This window comes from Coffea arabica, chromosome 6c (genome assembly GCF_036785885.1).
Source record: "Coffea arabica cultivar ET-39 chromosome 6c, Coffea Arabica ET-39 HiFi, whole genome shotgun sequence".
NCBI classification, from domain to species: domain Eukaryota; kingdom Viridiplantae; phylum Streptophyta; class Magnoliopsida; order Gentianales; family Rubiaceae; genus Coffea; species Coffea arabica.
Window position 1 is genome coordinate 9313397 of NC_092320.1, and position 17324 is coordinate 9330720.

Below are 17324 nucleotides of genomic sequence, written 5' to 3' on the forward strand. Positions count from 1 at the left end.
CGTCCATGTTGGTTGATACATGGAATCGGGCCACATCCATAACGTAGAAATCTACAATTTTTTGCATGTACAGTACAGAAACTCAAGTCTGTACAATTGTGTCATGCATGAGAAAACAAAGTTGACCCCAGACATCAACTGATGTTATACGATCTCATCGGACATTTGTCTTTCTTGATCCGAGTTGGGTTTTTTTTTTTTTGACGTCACTGCCGCTTCCCTCTTTTTCACAAACAAAAGAACTTTTATAACGATCAACTCCTTGAATGATGATTATGCAGTACAGAACTTTGTGTCAAGGGATTGCAATAGAATGTGTCGGCATTGAGTACTTTTTAGGACCGTCAATGGGATTGGGTTAGCCCGAACTCGGTTCATTCGACTAGATAAAATGCTCGATGAGTCCGATCTTTTAGTGAGTCGGTCTGAGTTTGAATCTAAAAATAAGTTCGAATTAAATATGAATCGAATTTGGGCCTCACTAGACTCAAACCCGATATAAGTCCAACCCTTTAATTACCTATATATATAATATTTATATTTTGATATTATATATAATTATATATCCAAATATATTATTGCTAAATACTAAATATATATAAATTACAAAACACAAAAATACATCTGAAAACTCTTCTATGAGCTTTCTTGAGAGCCAATATTAGTAATGTATAATCGAACTTCTAATTTTTCTTATTAGTTGAGTAAATTTTTATGTTGGCATAATATTGGTTGATTTCTTTTTTGTCTAGAGGCACAAATTATCAAGCATATTTGGATTCAAATCACAAGGCTATAAAAAAGTTCCAACTTTTAAAGATGTATTGGCTTATGACCGCATGTTTTATTACTATTTTTCATGTATTTTGAACAAATTAAATATAAATATTGCTGAAAATTTTTTGGCTTATATACTTTTTAAGAATTATTATTTGTTCATGTTTAGTTTTAATATTGTAGTCTTGTAAATGGTAAATTAGTTTTACAACTTAATAGTTATAGTAATCATATTAAGAAAATTAAGGAGTAATAAGTAAGTTTGAGTTAAGTCTGAATAAGACTCACAACCCGAATATTATATGAGTTGAGTATGAATTTCACATTTATTAACCTGAAACCCGAAATATTACAAATTAAATGGGCTGAACTCGATATGAATGCCCGGCTCATTAGACCCAATTCACACATTAGACCCGATTGACAGCTCTAGCATTTTTCTGGTTTGTTCCAACTTTCAGACTTTAACCGACTCAAGTAGGAGTTGCTTGTTTCTTGCGTCCATTTTTTTTTTTTTTGGCCCGATCCATCCTTCCATCTCCAATTGGATTTATGCGTTTACCTTCCTCAAACGCAGTCCAACCTTAAGCTCTTACCAAATTCTTGTCTAATGAACCAGAACCAGGATTACGCTAATGAATTAAAATTGCCACCCTCCTAGAATTTAATTTACCCCTTCAATTAACTCAATGCTAGCGATGGTTAAGTTAATTAATTCATAGACCTGTACTGTACCACCTGAGAACTTTACTTTCTGGAATTGCTGAAATTTCATCCCAGTGGCCACCAATAAGACGATCAGGTGCATCCTCATAGACACCTCAGAACATATCAAAAAGGGCTCCCTCATGCATAATGCACAGAAGATTCAATGTTCTAAACTGCCGTTAAATGCAATGGATGCTTTGTTCATGATATATTTGACCAAAAAATGCACCAAAGGGTTATTACATAATCCTGCGGCCATATCAATTGCAGTAGCCTCAGCGATTCAAACAAAATATTGCTTCTAAAATTTCATTGGCGAGATGAGTTTGAAACAACACCTCATTAAAAACATAGCTTTCTTTTCTTGCATCTTGACAACTATAACTAGCCACGCAGAAAGCAGCGTTTCTCCGTGGCTAAATCAGCTTTGAGCTGAGGTCGCAGGATTGCTAGTTGGTAATACACCAGTACCAGTAACTGGCTTTGCAGGCTCTTCAGTAGCATGCCTAACAAACTCCTCAGGGGACATGTGCAAACCATGGCAAGCACATACTATCTTTATCTGCGTAGGGCTGTATCTGTAGGTTACCCCTGATATTGTTCGGCCATTTGGGCCAGGAGCAGTTGTAGAAACCCAAGGTAAATTTGGGTACGAACCATAACCTCCAAATTTCAGTTCCGCAGCAATACCTGGCTTTATGGTCGGATATTCAGAAGGAAACGCTTCTGTTCTTGGTGGCTCAGGTCTGTCTTTTGGCCTGATGGACCCTTTGCTTCCTTTCGTATCATCCTCTGTCTGAGTAGAAGCCCCTCCCTCCGCCAGCAGCTTACCATTCCCCATGGCATAATATAATGCTTTCCCATCGTGTTGCTTAGATTCAGACATCTTTTGCGGAACTATTGCAGGGAAATAAATAAGCAGTTGTAAGAACCTCATTTCAAATAAATAAGCAGCCATTCGATAATCCAATAACCAATAAAATGAACCTCCCAAAAAAAAAAAGGTATTCAAGTCTAGAAAAGCATATATTAATATCAATTAATGTTCTTCCAACAGTATAAAGCTTCCATAAATCATAAACACGACAAGAAACCAGAGAACTAAAGAAGCTTGATTTTGCAGCTCAGCAAATGGTGCTCGTACACAGATTTTAAGCAGATGTATCCACATCATTACATTTTTTGACAAGTTGGACAACCAAAAGAGGCCAACTACTATAACCTCTCTGACAACTACTCCCTCACTGCTTCCTTTTCTGGCTGTATCAACCCAAGAAACTAACACAGAAACAGGTAAACACCTTTTTTTTCCAGACAAGGAAAACCTTCATGGATCACTAAATCAACCTCGCATTTTGGTGACAATACATGGTACAAAAGTTGAAGTTTATCTTCATGCAAGTCAACAATGTCCAATCGATGAAGCCAGGGATAGCCAACATATTAAGTTTTAACAGGAGCCAAAATTGGCATTGCCATTTATCACACACCACTCTGCTTTTCATTCTTTCCCTAGACCAATATGTTCCTTCTTTACATGATTGCCTCCCATTTTTTTTCTCATAACAAATAACTGGACAACGCGGTTGCTGCTCCACCTCTCTCTAACACGCACGTCCATTAACCAGAAATCACCAGATGCTCCCCACTTGCTTCCTTCCCCTCCCCTGTCCCCAGCATCAAAACATCAAACACAACCACATGCAAACAATATTTGTATCTCACCATCCAAATCCATCCATACCCAAATCCCATTTAAACCTCCAGAAAAGCTGATTCACCCCACCCCTTTCAGCAGCCAAGTTGGAAGAAAAATGTTGCTAGGCTAAACTCTCCGAAGCACTGTCTCAGTCCAACCCACCATCACACAAAGAACACCAGAACAAACATAAACTTCAACGTACCCAGTGAATAGCGCAAGCATACACCAGCAACATAACTACAATGACCCAAACATATACAGGAAAAACAACAACAGATACATAAGTAAATCAACATTGCACTCTATTTAATGGATGGCCTCATTCTTCCAATCTGATGACTGATTTATTAACTAGCAAGACATCAAATTCTTAGAATGTTGATCTCATTTTTTCAACTTCAAATTGTCCTTATCCAAAATTCTGACAAATAATCAAATTTATAGGCACATTCAACAACAATATATCTTAAGTTCCATTACACTTCACAACAGTGAAAGCAAATGGCAAAAGCTACCGCTACCTCTACACCCCTTACTTCTTGCCACAGCAATAAAGCATTATCAACTTTTGTGCAATTATGTTGAACCAACAATCTTTCTTACCTAATTCTCTAGGTATTTTATCATGCTACAAAAGCAAGATCTGAAGACTTACAACTCATAAGAAAGGTAGGAAGGGTATGAGAAAACCTTGACTTATCTTCAGATTATCCATGTGCTTATCTGACTGTGTTGAAACCCTGTTGACAAAGGATGGGTGGATCTGCTGATGAGAAACCACTGGCCTAGAATTATCTTTATCTAGTGCTGGAAGCGGGACCGAAGAGTAGCTAACCACTAATGGTGCATTTGCAGGCAACACAGGTTGGCCTCCAGTTCTATCGCTGTTCGTAGCAGCCATAACTTGCATCATGTTAGGTAATTGTCTGCTGGCAACACCATCAGGTTTAGAGTCCTTTGCAGGCAGTGGCTGAGACATGCTCACAATGTTACCCGGCTGGACAGGGAACTGGACACTCTGAGGCATGTTCCCAACCTTAAATTCCCTTTCTGATGTAATGCTAAACCTCTTTTGTCCTGGTAATTCTCCAACATTTGACTCATATATCCCATGGAAATCTTTGCGCCCCTCAGATAGAGCAGTTCCGGCATATTGTTTCGCTAAATCATCCTGGTGCAACATATGTTGCCTAGACGTTGAAGCCTCAGCTTCTGAATCTGCAACATCTTCATTTTCTTCGGTCGAACCATCATCAGTATTTATGGAAATGTAAGACACCCTTGCCTTGTCTTGTAGATCACTACCGTCAGTCTCTTTCTCATGCTTCTTTGGTTTACTTGTCTCGCCAAAAACGTTTTTTCGTTTTTCACGAATATCTGTCCTATTTTCTTCACCTTCAGTAGGCCTATCATTTACAGCCCAAAATACGCCACTGTTGATGTTTTGAGAAGTATCTACATCAGCAGGAGTGTTTGAAAGGTTGCTGAAGAAAATCTCAGGTTTCGCAGAATCAATCCTCTGAGACACCATTCCAGAGCCAATTTGCATGTTGCCGCCATCAAGAAACTGTTTAAATTCATTGATCAATTTGGTATCTCTGTCACTAATGTCTGACCTATTTTCTGATGAAGTGCCAATTTTACCCTTAGACGTATTACTATCTCCACCACATGGAAGAGATAAGCTCAGGTCTAGGCCATTATCATCCTCCATCTTGGTCTAACAGTCAGATTTTCATCAAAATGCAATTACACTCTGATCCCAGAATTATTTGGATGCTCTCACTAAGAAGGCACTTCAGGTATGTAGCAAAAGACCATAAGCTTAAACATCTGCACAAATCCATCTTAGATTTGAGAAAAAGGAATTGTGGGTAAGCAAAATCCCAATAATAGTTAACAACTAGAAGACGCAAGAAAAATGATGCTTGTGTTCTATCGGCCCGATACAAGCTAAGAGGAGAAAAAACATATATATGAAAAGTGATGTACCCGTATCAGTCACTCTAATGGCCATCCCAACAAAAAATCTTATTTAACATACAAACAGTTATGTTATGGAGACCAAAAGGTGCAAATTTATGAATTTTCAACTTAATGAGGGAATGATTCTGGCAATAATTCCTGATGTTTATCCAGTTTAAGCAAACTACGATAACAAAAAATGAAAATTGCCATATTTGAAAACAAGTAGTAATAAATAAGCATCATAGCTGTCAGAACACCACCATAACGACACCTACATATTAAGTTATAAAAGTCATTCAAATCATCAATTAAAAGGTCTAACCAAAGTCAGAGTAAGCATACAATTTTGCGTTAAGCAGCCTGCAATACTTGGTAAAAGAGCAAAAAACCAGCCTCGTTCAATTTTAAGTATGCACATAACTTGAACTTACTCGTCCAGCATCACAATATTCAGTATCTGAGACAGAACTAAACTAACCAACTTAACTAATCTTTCGCATACCGCGACTTAGTCATGAATAACCTCAGTTACTCAAGGGGCAAAAGTACAATTAGATCTGATACCCGAATAGGGAAAACATTGAAACCCAAAAACCACATATCAAGAAAAAAAAATTATATCTGCTTAGTATTCATCAAAACCAACAGAAAAGAAAGAGTGAAAAATGATTCCGGGGAAAGCTCAGACAGGTAAAACATATCAAGATGGACAAAAACCGAAACAAGAATCACTAAATTAAGTTTACAGATATATCTACCTAGTGTGAAATACGAGTACCGAGGACCAGTGCAAACAAAGAAATGAAACGAACCAAGTTCAGATAGGACATGAATTAATCAAGCCCAGCAAACAAAAAAAGGATGAAATCATGGATAACTTAAGCTGAAACTAGTACATATAATCAAAACCCAGATTAAAAAGAAAAAAAAAAAACAAAGAAGGAACAGACAAGATATACCTGATGGTGGTTGATTCAAAACCCCTTTGTGAAGCTCAGAGGTGCTAGAACCGATACAGAGACAGCCGCCGAAAAAGGGTTTGGTTCTTGGGCTGTTTGGGGGTGCAATGGAAATGGTGGTTGTTTTGGTGAAGGCAATGGGAATGAGGAGAATGTATGGGGACCATTTGATATTTGTTTTTCCATGGTGAAGTGTTTGAGCACGTGGTTGCCATGGAATTCTATAATTCATCATTGCTTTTTGCCCATCTTTCCTGCTCCCTACAATTTAATATTTTAAATTAGGAAAAGTGTCCAATTTCATCTCTAAAATCTTTTTTTTTATTAGTGTATATTTAATTTTTAACTTTTATTTCTGGCCAATATCATCCACTAACTTCTAACTTTTGGTGCGGTTCCAATTAATGATTTCTGCGTCGCATAAACTCAGTCTAACTCCTAATTAACCAACTAAATAGGGATATGTGATTATTACTTTAGCACCTTAATGTAGTATGATCAGATATGGTATAACGATTGATAAGAATAATTTTACAACTACAATTATACGTTCAAGAGGATGCTGTCACTTATCTACTCAAAATATTGCATTTTCTTATGCAAGAAAAAAAATATTATCTCACTGGGTAATGAAGAAGGGAATAATTCCATCTTACACATTTAACTATACACTAATTCTTAATTTGATCCCTAAACTTCAAATATGACTCTCAATCACTGCACTCTTAAACCCATGCCAACTAGCGCAATAATTACCAAGCTCCGTTAACTTGTTATTGTAATTAAAACCGCCCAAATCTACTTGGGACATTACCGAGCGAACACAAAAAAGAAAGAAATTCTTTTTCATGTCGGTCCAATAGTTTCCTGCCTTAATAACTGCTCTAATATTTATTTAAAGTACCTAGTGATTCCATGACAATAAGCACGTTAAAAAGGCTTTAACAATTTTAAGATGGAATTACAACTAATAATAGTGGGATAATCATTAACATTTGTTTATTACTTAACCTGCGAAGTATATGGATGATTACTAACACAACTGGAATCCAAAACCTCCCCCTCCTATTGATTAATTCTTATTTTTTCCAAAACCTCCCGCTCCTAGTAGCTTAATTTTGACATAATAAATTAACTAAACTAACCGCTTCATTTTATGAATAGGGAATGAAAGTGCACCCCTGGAAAGCAAAATCAACTAATAAATTAAGCAACAAGAATGCTCCTTTTTTTTTTTGGTCTTTTTTTCCTCTCTTAGAAGCAGCAACAACAGGATTAATTGTTCATCCATACTATATCTTCTTACTAGTTTAGTAAAGCATCAGCCCTTGGCTTTGATGTTAAGATATAAGAACCGGATTAGATCAAAGGGGATTTTTTTTTCTGCAAGTGGAGTTTGAACTCTCGACCTGCAGCTCTTTTGAATTTTTTTTACTGTAAGTGACATTTGATCCCTCAACTTACACCCATTAGTCCCTCAACTTGCAAGTGAATTTTTTTTTTCTGTAAGGGACCTATTAGTCCCTTTAATCCGCTTTTGATTGCCACTGATCTAAAGCTCAATGGTTTTGATGTTGAGAACTTGCTTCACTACTTGTATTGCACTTGTACACACGTGCCCTTTCCCACTAATTTCGTTGATACACAATAAATAGAAAAAAAAAATTTTGTGTCAAGGTGTGAACAAAATTCTAGTTTTATTATTACAAACAAATGAGACGCTAATTTGGTATAAGCATGCTGTCACCTGCGATTTTTGTTACCGGATGGTGAGGGTTAGTAAGCATTTTAATTTGTTAAATTTTCAAACACCAAGAAGTCTCAAGTCACAATCTCGTAGTGGTAATATTATGGTTTTTGGGTAAAATACGTAAAATCCCCCTTATAGTTAAGGAAATTGACACGAAACTTTGTCATTGTTTAAAAACTCCCACATAACCTCCTTGTGCTTTGGACTAATTTTAAAAATGGACGGAAATCATCCAAATTAACGGCGTTTGAGATGCACTCGTGTATTAAGAGAGCTTCAAGTGACATTGTCAAGAACAATTTAGTATTTTGCAGTGTTTTGTCATTTTTTTTGTTTATTTTCCTTCTCTATTTTTTCCCTGCTCGCAACCAAACTGGTCAATAACACCACAATGGTCAATGACATTGGTGAATACCATTCATAATCAGTACCGCCACTGATCACCAATAGCTCCACCATTACCACTAGGGGTGTTTTGCGAATCGAGCCGCTCGCGAGCGGCTCGAATACGAGCTCGTTAATATCGAGCTCGAGCTAATTAAGTCGATCTCGACCTCGAGTCCAAGCTCAAAAAACATTAAGCTCATTGGGCTCGCGAGCTCAATTATATATACTCCCTCCCTCCCAAAAATTGGGACGCTTTTTGGGAAACGCACTTTTTAGGTATAGTAGCATTACGGGACAGGCTTATCTGACTCTTCCAAGCGTACCCTTTGCTGTTTGTGGAGTGAAACAACAAATTGGTGGGACCACTTGCCATTAAGTCACTTTGACTAAAAGGCAAAGACAATCAGAAGGGTATAACTTCCGATGATGTGTTGTGGCTGGGTCCATCAGAATTGGTTAGTGCAATCTTGACTTGTCAATAGAAGGGTATAACTGGAAAATAATTGTAAAAGTGATTTGACTTTTTCAAAGTGACTTAAATTTTGGGACAAGCAAAAAGTGGAAATATGACATTAACAATGGGACGGAGGGAGTATATTTTTTATTTTTTATTTTTTATTTTAATAGTAAAATTACATATATATCCCTAATATTTTATTATTTGTTAAAAAAATTATTGTTTTATTCATTTTTAAAAATAATATTTATTTTTTATTTTTTATTTTTTAAAAATAAAATAATAATAATAATTTTTTATTTTTTAAGCTCGAACTCGAGTTTGATATTTTGAGCTCGTCGAACTTGAGCTCGAATTCAAGTTTCATAAAATTAACTCGAGTTCGGCTCGATTAGCCAAAACTCGACTTGAGTTCGACTCGTTTGCACCCCTAATCACCAGCAACTCTAGATTGTGTCCTTTTCTAGATTGTGTGTGACATCCATAGCATTTCAGCAGAAAGAAGAAAGCTACCATTAGTTGTCATCTCCTACCGGACTGTTTTTTTTCGGAAGTGGATTCCCTTGCTATGCTACTTGACTACGCTATTCTTGTGACAACATCAGGCACATTAGAAAGAGTTCTAGTCTTGAGACGATTCAAGTACTGGAATGGGAATTCCTGATATGACGCCCTAAAGTAAAGAAGAAAATGACCCTCGGAGTTAATCGCTTCCTTAAGCTCGGAACATCCACTTCTGCTTCCACTTTTTAGGAGAAAGGGGAGGATGCTAACTGTCGGGCTTCTATGAGTGGCGCTTTCGATTCCTTTAAGCTAAGAAGGCGATCTTTAACACCAGAGATCCTAGACCCAAGCACACTCTTCTATGTATGAAAGCGCTTGGTTTCGTAAACAAAAAAAAGATTGGTTTGGCAAATGAAGGAAAGGGGGTCCACCAGCAGATTATCCATGTGCAAATCGAGATGCGGTCCAGTTCGAGCATATCTAGTTTCATATCCATATCTCACAGATCCTGATTCTTCGATTACATACCTATCAGCAGGAGCAGTACTTCTGAGCCACTTGAGAGCTTGTAGTTGTGCATCCTTCAAATCCCTAAGGTTTAGTTGATCCCACGGACGCAGAGCATCAGAGCCGATTCACTAAGTGGATTACCCAGTTAAAGAACCGCCCCATCAGTTGAAACTCTTAATTTTATAAAACCCGGCATGCGCTCTAATGATTCAGACGAGAAAGAGACTAAGCAACTCAAGTTTTTAAAGAAAGTTGTTGCTTAGATTTGGGTTCTTAATTTTACAGAAGAACACATGAAAAAGTGTTGAATCTGGACTGGCGATGATAGAGATGCTGTTAATGAAGATGGCAAGATGATGACAGCAATGAAAGGGTGGTGTTGGTTGGATTGATGGGGCAAGAAAAGGAACGGATAATCAAAAGGGATTCTGACTAGGGCTGCAAATGAATCGAGCCACTCGCGAGCGGCTCGAGTCAAGCTCGAGTCAAGCTCGATATTAATCGAGCTCGAGCCGGCTCGAGTCAAACTCGAGCTCGAGTTCAGAATATTAAGCTTGTTAGGCTCGCGAGTTTGGGTATATATATATATTTTTTATTTTTATTTTTATTTTATAATAAAATTACGTATATTATATATATATATTTTTTATTTTCATAGTAAAATTACGTATATATCCTTAATATTTTATTATTTATTAAGAAAAAAATATTATTTTATTTATTTTTTAAAAAATAAAATAATTATTTTTTATTTTTTTTCGAGCTCGAGCTCGGCTCGACTTGATTCGAGTCGAGCTCGAGCTCGAAATTTGCCGGCTCGTCGAGCTCGAGTTTGGTAAAATTTAGTCGAGACTCGACTCGACTCGGCTCGTTTGCAGCCCTAATTCTGACATTCCCAATTTCAGCCCTTTAATTCTACCTTTGTTTTTAAAACTTTTATTGAGTCCTGAGTTAAACTTCGATTTAGTTTGTAAATAGGATTAATATAGAAAATTTACATCTTTCCGTCAATTTGGATGATTTACGTCCATTTTTCAAATTAGTCCAAAGCATAAGGAGATTATGTGAGAGTTTTTAAACAATGAGAAAGTTTCGTGTCAATTTTCTTAATCACATTGAATTTTATGTATTTTACCCTAGATTTTTTAAAATCCTCCCAACTAGTTATGGATTACCTTAAGATACATACCATACGTGGAACGGTCAAACTTGATCAGCGAATTTGCGGACCGGAGGGTGACAGGCAATTAAGGATTGGACCAATGCGCTGAGCGGCAGCCCCAATTGTGTGGGCTGAAAAACCGGCGACAGCTGCTTTGCAATTTGCATGACCATTAAATCGGGGATGCGAAAAGCTAATTACCAGCTTTTCTCGGGCTCAATGATAAGCGCGTGGGGTCTCATCCATCCATGATATCCCTTATCTTCTTTCTTACATGAAATGAAAGTCCACGCTCAGGAATTTAAAGAAAATGGGGAAAGCATCTTTCTGGGGCCTATGCTTCTTTAGTCTCCTTTTTTTTTTTTTTTTGGGGTCCAATTAAATATTTCAGACTTTATAGGGTGAAAAAGGTCAAAAACTAAGGTTTGAGAGTCAAATTAAAGATATTACAGTGATTGGGTTAATGTCCTTCTTGGAATCAATTCCCACGCATCCTACTTAGAGCATCTCCAATGGGGGTGTAATGGCTCCCCATTACACCCCTCCATGACACGGCTCCCCATTGGAGCCGTGTCCGTTGATTTTTCTTCCCATGGCAACGGTAATATAATTATTTTTTCCGTTGATTTGTTTAATTTCCTACATAATTATTTTTAAAAAAATAACAATATATTATTTTTGAAACATAGAAAAAGATATATTATTCAAACTTAAAAATTAATAATATCATTTTTAGAAAATAAAAAAATTCAAAATGTACAAAATTTAACGAAAGTTAGTACTTTATTTTTTAAAAATAACAAAATTAGTTTTAAAAATTACTTTATTTATTTATGGGATATGAGTTATGCATTATTAAAATAAATATTTGATTAATTGTGGACCCATGCTATTACACCTTATGGAGTGTAATCCATTGTGAGTGAAAGTGTAATAAAAAAGGAGAAAGTGGAATGCTGACGTGGCATGTGGATTACACTCCACAAAGTGTAATCCATTCTGGATGCTCTTAGGTGAGGCAGCCATAAATTTTTTTTTTTTATTATTTCTTTGAAATCAGGGACTAATGCTGCCTTTGCTTGACTTCTCACTGGTTTTACCTTTTTAATTGGAAAAAAATACATTTATTTGTTTTTGACTTAAATTTCTATGTATAGTAAGAAACATGGATAAGAATATATAGAAATCAATGGTCGGTCAGGATTCAAGTGAATGAATGAAGTGGTCTAAGAAACTACAGCAATGCGTGAGTTGTTCCAACTTCCAAATCAAAAATTGATATTGGATAAAGTCTGGTAAAATTCTCAGATTTTAATGCTTTCACTTTCGGAGGCGTGAAGTTATTGCGGGATGACAAGTACAAGCAATAATTTTCCAACTAAGATTTGAAAAGATTATTGGATTATTAAGTCTAGGAAGGCGGCACGTGATATCCAATTTTACGCATGAGAACCCTCTATTAATTAAAGGGTTAATCACATTTAATCCCCTTAAGGTATATCTCATGTCTCAATTTACCCCTTAACCTTTGATTTTGCTCACTTAATCCTCTATGGGACAAAATTGCCCTTGTATTATTTTGACTTTTTATTTACCTTGCTTTCCTTTCTTTTATTTCATTTTTTCTTTCTTCTTTATTTAATTCTTCATCTTTTCAACAAAAATCTTCACCTTAATGATTGAAATTAAAAAAGAGAAATTGCAGAAATCTGTCTTCTCCTTAAATGATTCAAAAAAAAATTCAAATCACTTTCCTAAAATACAATTTTTTAGCCTTTCAATTCTTTTAATTTTGGGTTTTCCTCTTTCTTTTCTAATTTCTCATTTTATTCTCAAGAAAATATCATAAGATGAAATTATTTTTCTTTCTTTTATTTCTTTTTCTCTTTCTTCTCTCTTTCATCCTTCCCAATAGAAAATTCCACTTCAACGAAAATCTTTGTTTTGAGTTTGTAATTACATATTTTTGGGCGAAAGTTTAAAAGGCATCAAAAACTAATTTTGATTTTTTGTATGATGCCAAGTGTCACAAATTTTAATTGATGATTATTAATCAGATCACAATTTCATCTTAAGATATTTTATAGGGAATAAAATGAGAAACTAGAAAGGAAAGAGGAAAACCCAAAATTAAAAGAATTGAAAGGCTAAAAAAATTGTATTTTAGGAAAGTGATTTGAATATTTTTTTTGAATCATTTAAGGAGAAGATATATCTCTGCAATTTCTCTTTTTTAATTTCAATCATTAAGGTGAAAATTTTTGTGGGAAAGAGGAAGAATTAAATAAAGAAGAAAGAGAAAAAAAAAGGAAAGCAAGGTAAATAAAAAGTCAAAATAATGCAAGGCCAATTTTATCATATAGGGGGTTAGGTGAGCAAAATTAAAAATTAAGGGATAAACTGAAAAATGGGATATACCTTAAGGGGATTAAATGTGATTAACCCTTAATTCAAAACCTATCACTTTTGGTCATCCTTTAAATACCGATGCCATGCAATTTAATTTCAAATTCGTTTTTATTGTCATGTATACAGTAACATACATCCACACCTATATTAATGCCAATAATCCATTGCACTTACACTGGATAAGAATTTAATCCTTCATCTTATCCACCCCACATTTTTTGTGGTGTTTTCGTACCATAAATTTTCGATTATTTATATCACTCATAAATTATTTGTAAGTGGTAGATTTGAGAGAGTCCAACATAATCATTGGTTCAGTTCCGTGTCTAATTTTTTTTACATATAATCACTAACATGAGTGTGTTTGGATTGTAAGTTATTTGAAATATTTTTACTGTAGCACTTTTTGTGATGTGATGTATGTGAGATAAAAAGGTAATTGGGAAGATAAAAAGGTGTATTGGAAATTGTAATGGTGATGTCAGCAAATATATTTGGCCAAATAATTGGCTGTCCAAACACACAAATTATTATTATATATTCTACCAATCCATTATCCTTTACAACTACTGTTTTGTTTTATGAAAGATTCGCAAATTAAATAAATAGGCAAGTGACAAATAATTTAATGCCAGCAAGTTCTCCTGTTCAGGTGAATTTATTATACTACTTGTACTTGGGTTCAGATTCTTAGAACGTAAACCCAAAATAATAATAATAATAAAACCCCCAATTGTCGTACTCCATTTTATCTTGCTACTAACCTTTTTTTTTTTTTAATTTTTTTAGCAAAACTTACAATTAAGCTGTAAATATCAATAATGCCTTTCAAACCAGTATTTATTATTCCAAATTCGTTCACATGCAGCAACAATAAAATTATTGAAAGCCAAACCAATGAAAGAAAGTGTAGAGGTCAATAAAATTATCGAGACGTTCCAATACGACAAAGGGTAAAGCTGAATACAATAAATTACTAATCGGTCAACAGGTAGAACTGGATTCAATGAATTAACAATCTGTCAAAGTTGAAAAATGAGAACAAAAAGAAAACCAGTAATATTTGTATCCATCCCCTGCTTTGACTAATACGTGCTGTCCTAATCACAAACTACAACATGCATTCCCAAATGTACCAAGACTTCCGCAGTTTGAGTAGTTCATCTTTATCCAATTTAACCAATTTAGGACTGAAATCTCTCTATTTAATGCCAACAACAATTGTCATCTCCTGTCAAGATTCTGCGAGCTCTTCCTGATCAGCTCCTCCCCGTATTTCCTCGTTCACGAAGAAGCCCACGATAGGCAGAAGAAACGAATACTCCTAGGAGGAAACGGTCAGTTTTACCTTTCTGGGAAGAAGACTCGAAGCTGCAATGGCTGGCGGGGCATTTGTTGACGGAGGAGGATCAAGGGCTGCTCACTATGAGTATAAGATTACGTCATATTTCATCACTGCTTGCGTTATTGGCTCTTTTGGAGGATCCCTCTTTGGTTACGATTTGGGCGTTTCTGGTGAGTCTTCCGGTAGTTTTAGTACTTGGTTTTAAGATGATCAATGCTTTTGGCACTTTCTTGATTGAATGTTCTTTTGTGGGTTCGACTGACTTCTGCACACTTTGGTGTCATCTCCTGTTGTGCTGGAATTTGTACGTAGTTTTGTGGTTTGACTAATTCATGATCCTTGTTGGAATATCCTTAATGGTGGGATCTGCACTATCTCTGTCCTGTCGTGGTTTTCATCAGAATCATCAAAAAGTTACCTTTAGGGATACATACTAATAAACAAATGTGTGGTACACATCATTTTATTTAAGTTCCAAGCAATCTTGAAGGTTGGGAATCAAGGTTTAACTTTTACTTTAAATGTAGATAATTATTGGGAATATGATGTTGATTTAGAAATTTCGTGAAGGAGCAGAAACTGGAAATAGTTTTTGTAACGTACTTCCTGCTTCAGAATAAATGACAAATAATCCTGCACAGTGGTATCTTTCATTAATCGTCCTCCTGTCTTTGAAAGTACAAATCAAAGTACAAATTTATGTATCGTTATTGAAATAAAAAGAAGAAAGACACAAACTCTAAATTGATACGGGCTGCTGTTACAGGAGGAGTGACTTCAATGGATGACTTCTTGAAAAAATTCTTCCCCAAAGTGTACGAAAGGAAACACCACCATTTGAATGAAACAGATTATTGTAAATATGATGATCAGGTTCTCACTCTCTTTACTTCCTCCCTGTACTACGCTGCACTTATTTCAACTTTTGGGGTGTCATACGTGACCAGAAATAAGGGCAGGAGGATGAGCATTATGTGTGGGGCAGTCAGCTTCTTTGCTGGAGGACTTGTCAATGCAGCAGCCGAGAACATTGCGATGCTGATCATTGGCCGATGCCTGCTTGGTGTAGGCATTGGGTTTGGGAATCAGGTAAGCCATTTGTCCTACACACCGAGTAATTCGTGTGAAAAAAAAATAAAGAAAGATTGTCACATATGCTCGTTTTGTACCTGTTTCTGCAGGCGGTCCCTCTGTATCTCTCAGAAATGGCACCTGCTAAAATCCGAGGAGCAGTTAACCAACTGTTTCAACTAACAACCTGCTTGGGAATCCTTGTTGCCAACTTAATAAATTATGGTGTCCAAAGCATTCATCCATGGGGCTGGAGGTTAGCCCTCGGTTTAGCAATGGTTCCTGCTGCTATAATGTTCGTTGGTGGACTTTTTGCTCCAGAGACCCCAAACAGTCTTGTTGAACAGGGTAAACTAGACGAAGCAAGAAAGATCCTGGAGAAAGTGAGAGGGACACCTAACGTGGATGCTGAATTTGCTGACCTATTAGAAGCAAGCGAAGCCGCACGAGCTATAAAGAATCCGTTCTCAAATCTGTTAAAGAGGAAGAACCGCCCCCAGCTTATAATAGGATCCCTTGGTATTCCAGCGTTCCAACAGCTCACTGGCAATAACTCCATTCTTTTCTATGCCCCTGTCATATTCCAGAGCTTAGGTTTTGGGTCCAATGCCTCCCTTTACTCCTCTGTCATTACAAATGGTGCACTAGTTGTAGCTGCCTTGATCTCTATGGCTCTCGTTGACAAGTTTGGCAGGAGAAAATTTTTCCTCGAAGCTGGTTGTGAAATGATAATCACCATGGTATGCTGTCTTGCAAAGTGCTAACTACATGAATATGACCTCTGGCTTATGAATATAATCTAACAGGTAGACGTTTTCTTCATCTAAAATACATCACGCTATTGATTGATATGCAGGTTGCTGTTGGTGTTACTCTGGCTTTGAAATTTGGAAAGGGTGAGGAGCTCTCCAAAGGAATTAGTGCTTTCCTTGTCATTATGATCTTCGTGTTCGTTCTGGCTTATGGAAGGTCCTGGGGTCCTCTGGGTTGGTTAGTTCCAAGTGAGATCTTTCCCCTGGAGACGAGGTCGGCTGGCCAAAGTATTGTCGTTAGCGTGAATATGCTCTTCACGGCTCTTGTTGCTCAGTTTTTCCTGAAAGCTCTCTGCGGACTTAAATTCGGTATCTTTTTGCTGTTTGCTGGTCTAATAATTTTCATGAGCTGCTTTGTATACTTCCTCTTGCCCGAGACCAAGCAAGTCCCAATAGAGGAGATCTATTTGCTGTGGCAAAGCCACTGGTTTTGGAAGAGGTACTGCGCGCCTGATGCCAATGAAGATGGACAGGAGATACAAAAACCCAGAAAACCCAATAATGAAACAGCCTAGAGAATAGGTCTGAGGGAGCAACTTTCTTTCTGTGCCTAATTATTTTGCGTCCTGACATACCTAGGGCACATTTTCTTTTGCTTTTGTGTTTATGGGTCTGTGCTTTTTCCTTGTTTGGATAATTTTACTTCAAGAATGGGGAAGTACAAGTCATAATCTGATAAGCAGATTTACATGTTATAGTGTTCATGTCATTGCTTAAAACAGTAGCATATCATGATGTCAATTGAGCTAAAATTGCAGAAAATTGACCACCTATATCTCCTTTCTAACTTTTAAGTTTCGAAT

At 36.4% G+C, this 17324-nt stretch overlaps 2 protein-coding genes across 3 annotated transcripts; one reads left to right on the forward strand and one right to left on the reverse strand.

Annotated features, from left to right (window-relative positions):
- Nucleotides 1-1659: 1659 nt before the first annotated feature.
- LOC113692438 (ninja-family protein mc410-like) lies at nt 1660-6331 on the reverse strand. Of its 2 annotated transcripts, none has more exons than XM_027210848.2 (3): nt 6115-6331; nt 3878-5034; nt 1660-2382 (listed from the first exon to the last, which is right to left on the reverse strand). In XM_027210848.2, exons 2-3 carry the CDS (start codon nt 4899-4901, stop codon nt 1907-1909), a joined length of 1500 nt encoding a protein of 499 aa, XP_027066649.2. In that variant the 5' UTR covers nt 4902-5034; nt 6115-6331; the 3' UTR covers nt 1660-1906. The 2 variants fall into 2 exon arrangements, with proteins under 2 accessions (XP_027066649.2, XP_027066648.2); XM_027210847.2 differs by having other exon boundaries at nt 3878-5020; nt 6115-6330.
- An 8110-nt stretch (nt 6332-14441) lies between these two features.
- On the forward strand, nt 14442-17294 carry LOC113693752 (sugar transport protein 14). Its single transcript, XM_027212412.2, has 4 exons — nt 14442-14808; nt 15405-15727; nt 15820-16449; nt 16566-17294. The coding sequence occupies exons 1-4, from the start codon at nt 14670-14672 to the stop codon at nt 17034-17036; spliced, it is 1563 nt and encodes a 520-aa protein (XP_027068213.1). The 5' UTR covers nt 14442-14669; the 3' UTR covers nt 17037-17294.
- Nucleotides 17295-17324: the final 30 nt, after the last annotated feature.

Coding starts and splice junctions, on each gene's coding strand:
- LOC113692438 (XM_027210848.2), bottom strand. CDS start 4,901: ATGGAGGATGATAATGGCCTAGACCTGAGCTTATCTCTTCCATGTGGT. Junction 2,383..3,877: donor TAATCTGAAGATAAGTCAAG/GTTTTCTCATAC, acceptor TCCCTGCAATAG/TTCCGCAAAAGATGTCTGAA.
- LOC113693752 (XM_027212412.2), top strand. CDS start 14,670: ATGGCTGGCGGGGCATTTGTTGACGGAGGAGGATCAAGGGCTGCTCAC. Junction 14,809..15,404: donor TTACGATTTGGGCGTTTCTG/GTGAGTCTTCCG, acceptor CTGCTGTTACAG/GAGGAGTGACTTCAATGGAT. Junction 15,728..15,819: donor GCATTGGGTTTGGGAATCAG/GTAAGCCATTTG, acceptor CTGTTTCTGCAG/GCGGTCCCTCTGTATCTCTC.